The sequence below is a fragment of the Triticum aestivum genome, chromosome 2B (assembly GCF_018294505.1).
Source record: "Triticum aestivum cultivar Chinese Spring chromosome 2B, IWGSC CS RefSeq v2.1, whole genome shotgun sequence".
Taxonomy (NCBI): Eukaryota; Viridiplantae; Streptophyta; class Magnoliopsida; order Poales; family Poaceae; genus Triticum; species Triticum aestivum.
This window is the reverse complement of record NC_057798.1, coordinates 793,007,014-793,010,911: the sequence shown is the minus strand read 5'-3', so window position 1 is coordinate 793,010,911 and position 3,898 is coordinate 793,007,014. Positions and strand designations below refer to the sequence as shown.

General features: G+C 44.5%; 1 protein-coding gene across 1 annotated transcript in view; it reads left to right on the top strand.

The window, feature by feature from the left end:
- Positions 1-1,113: 1,113 nt before the first annotated feature.
- Positions 1,114-3,898, top strand: part of LOC123039691 (4-hydroxy-7-methoxy-3-oxo-3,4-dihydro-2H-1,4-benzoxazin-2-yl glucoside beta-D-glucosidase 1a, chloroplastic-like) — a gene marked incomplete at its 5' end in the record, with an annotated part of 3,837 nt that continues 1,052 nt past the window's right edge. The window contains 10 exons of the mRNA XM_044462739.1: positions 1,114-1,257; positions 1,425-1,494; positions 1,588-1,646; positions 1,836-1,911; positions 2,055-2,126; positions 2,219-2,306; positions 2,715-2,973; positions 3,077-3,410; positions 3,512-3,546; positions 3,785-3,887. Of these exons, the coding sequence (XP_044318674.1) occupies positions 1,114-1,257; positions 1,425-1,494; positions 1,588-1,646; positions 1,836-1,911; positions 2,055-2,126; positions 2,219-2,306; positions 2,715-2,973; positions 3,077-3,410; positions 3,512-3,546; positions 3,785-3,887 (1,240 nt within the window). The remainder of the gene's footprint in view (positions 1,258-1,424; positions 1,495-1,587; positions 1,647-1,835; positions 1,912-2,054; positions 2,127-2,218; positions 2,307-2,714; positions 2,974-3,076; positions 3,411-3,511; positions 3,547-3,784; positions 3,888-3,898) is intronic.

Genomic DNA, 3,898 nt, shown 5'->3' with positions numbered 1-3,898 from the left:
CACAGAAAGGTATAAGGCATCACCAGAGGGCTCATAGCGCTGACGAAGACAGGTCACATCTAAAAGACAGTAGGAAGACCCAGAATCTCAGAAGCAAACTGAGGCAGAACACTAGCAGTGAGAACAGCTGCAGCACGAGCATCATCATCAAGCCACTGGATGTAAACAGACAAAGCACCATGATACGTCTGAAGAGCCTCCTCATAAGCCAAAACCCTCTCATCATAAGCACGATCAGCAGCCTCATCAGCAAGCTTAGCCGCATCCTTGGCGGCCTGATTAGCATCCGTAGAAAGAACCAGTGGAGTCGGCGGAGTAGGGGCAACTGGAGGAACCGGACGCGGCGGACAGCAGACCTCGCCAGAAAGAACACCCCAGAGACGGATGCCACGCATGTGAATGCGCATAAAGCCAGTGAACTCGGTGTAGTTAGTACCATGAAAGATCACCGGATAGCGAGGGACAGCAACATAGCCCGATGCAGCAGACATTTTTTGTGGAATCTGACGAGAGAGAGCAGGCGGGGCCGGCTGGAGCAGGGCTGCGGGAGTCCTGGGCAGGCGGGGCCGGCTGGAGGGAGGACCTGTGTTGCTTGGGGCCGGCTGGAGGGAGGACCTTCATTGCTTGGGGCCGGCTGGGACACCAACGGCAAGCGGGAGTAGGACGATCGGGCTGGAGGCAGTACTGGCTGGAGGTGCGATCCAGCCGGATCGACAGCACCCGGGGACGAACGGGACCGGGGCCGGACGGGAGGGGCAGCCGGACGAGAGCAGCAGGAGATCCGGGCCGGACGGAAGCGGGAGGAGATCGGGGCCGAAGACCTGCGGGGCGGGGCCCTGTTTCGATCGAGAAGGATGAGCTTCGAGCGGCCCGGTTCGGTTGGAGATCGATCAGGTGGAAATCGATCAGATGGATCAATCGCACGAGTTGCAGCGTGCAAAAAATTGACCTAGCTCTAATACCATGTTAGGAAATATGCAACTTGTATTCCCATGAGGCCATAGGCCGATATATATACATGTACAGGTGTGGAACATATGCAGGAAACCGTTTATACAACGGGATAAATACAAAGGGGTACATGCATGACTTATATTATAACTCTAACACTGTAACCTCACCATCAGGGCAGGCACACCGTCAAAGCCAGCAGAGCCCATTGGGCCTGTGTTCACTAAGCTCAAGCCCCGGCAAATCCCTAAAAGGGACTGGTTCAACAAGGACTTCCTCTTTGGTGCCTCCACTTCAGCGTACCAGGTACTAATTATTTTCTTGCACAACCGTATATCTGTTAATTTAAAAGAAAATAATGGTGTCAACTGTTTCAATGATAACGAATACCTAAGGGAAAACATGATGTCAAAATGCATGTTTAGTGGGTTGTTCGATTGCACAAAATGTTATATATGTCGTCATCCGTTTAGATTGAAGGTGCTTGGAATGAAGATGGCAAGGGGCCAAGCACTTGGGACCACTTCTGCCACACATATCCTGGTAACATATACCTTTTGAGTGTAATAAACATATATATCATATTATTCTTTCGTGCGTCCTTCTCCTTAATTTTATGTGTATATATACGAACAGAGCGCATATCCGACAAGACCAATGGGGACGTTGCAGCAAACTCCTACCATCTATATGAAGTAAGTACTCCGACGGGACCAATGGTTTTTCCAAACAAAAATCTAACAAATCTTATGACAGCATTGATGTTATGTCGTTGCATTTTTTTTTTTGGAAAAACCATTTGGAATATGCACTTCTAATAAAAATAAAGATATGCATGACAATACGTTGTCATCATTATTCATGTCATCATTTATGGCTGACAGGAGGATGTCAAAGCGCTGAAGGACATGGGCATGAAAGTGTATAGGTTCTCCATCGCTTGGTCCAGAATACTGCCAGGTAAATACAAAATAACCATGTATATTTTGTATGGTGAATAAGTTAGGAACAATAAAGATGTCCTCTACAAATTAGACGCAGCCGATAAGACTTGTTATAATATTTGGGTCCTAATTTCAGCACATGTTTACTATGGCTTTCAGATGGGACGGGAAAAGTAAACCAGGCAGGCATCGACTACTACAATAAGCTGATCAACTCGCTGATAGATAACGGTGAAAACCATTTTCTTCTTTGTTTGATTAGTGCTTAATGAGTCAGACTCGCAAGGGCTTGCACAAATAATTATTTGTTTTTTGAAACTCAGACATAGTGCCATATGTTACAATTTGGCACTGGGACACTCCTCAAGCACTGGAGGACAAGTACGGCAGCTTCTTAAATAGGCAGATTGTGTAAGTATGCAGCAAACAAAAGAAAATTGATTTGTAAGAAAATGGTCTAAAGAAAGATCAGTAATTGCAATTACAATATGTATAAAAACTACGAACTATAATATTGTTAAATTCGATTGGAGGAAGGCCATTATTGGACCATGAGTAGAAAAACGTTTCTTTTCAGAACACAAACAATGTTGTACTGTCATTCAATGATGCATCAGTAAACTAACATAACTACTCCTTCCGTCCGGAAATACTTGTCATCAAAATGGATAAAAAGGGATGTATCTAAAACTAATATACATCTAGATACATCCCCTTTTATTCATTTTAATGACAAGTATTTCCGAACGGAGGGAGTACTTATTGTTAAGCTAAGAAACAATTTTGTTGAACATCGCTCGGGTTTGGTTTTTTTTCGAGAGATGATTACAAACAATTCGCCGAGGTGTGCTTTAAGAACTTCGGCGACAGGGTGAAGAACTGGTTCACCTTTAACGAGCCACATACATATTGTTGTTTCTCCTATGGTGAGGGGATTCATGCTCCTGGGAGGTGCTCGCCAGGGATGGATTGTGCCGTCCCAAAAGGAGACTCGCTCAGAGAGCCATACACTGCTGGTCACCACATCCTCTTAGCTCATGCTGAGGCTGTTGAGCTGTTCAAAGCTTGTTACAACAAGGTACATACACAAAGAGAGACATCTACATTATCTAATAAACAAGCAACAACTAGTCGTATGTATTTGTGTATTTAATTTAGTTATATTGATGGACCAACTGCAGCATGGGGATTCCAAGATAGGGATGGCCTTTGATGTAATGGGTTACGAGCCATTCCAAGACTCCTTCCTCGACGACCAGGCCCGGGAAAGATCCATCGACTACAACCTCGGATGGTTCCTGGAGCCAGTTGTTCGTGGTGACTACCCCTTCTCCATGAGATCACTGATTGGACATCGTCTACCCATGTTCACTAAGGAGGAGCAGGAGAAGCTAGCGTCCTCATGTGACATCATGGGGCTCAACTATTACACCTCCAGGTTCTCCAAGCATGTTGACATTTCATCAGACTTTACGCCAAAGCTGAACACCGACGACGCTTACGCCAGTTCAGAAAGTAAGAAAATATGGTTGAGGCAAACCTTAGTACTTTACAGATCCTTTGAGAAATTTCATGTCCTCATGCTAATCCTGCACCTTTTTCTTCTCTTCGAGCAGCTAAAGGGAGTGATGGGAATGACATCGGTCCTATAGTATGTATCTTCCTACTACCTGGTTAATTTTGCATACGACATATATGATGATAGTGATAATGTAGATTATTTTCACCAAATTCTTACGGTAGAACTAGTCAGCCAGGACTCTAGTTAAACTTTTGAACAAAAAGGTTAAGTGGCATAGACATGATAATGCTTTGTTTCTGAAGTAAAGCTTAAACAAATCTGAAGTTTTTTCTCGTTATTAATTAAAAGTTTGGACACCCATTTGCAGACAGGGACTTATTGGATTTACATGTACCAAAAAGGCCTAACAGACCTCCTTCTGATCATGAAGGAGAAATACGGAAACCCACCCGTCTTCATCACTGAGAACGGTAAGTAGTGA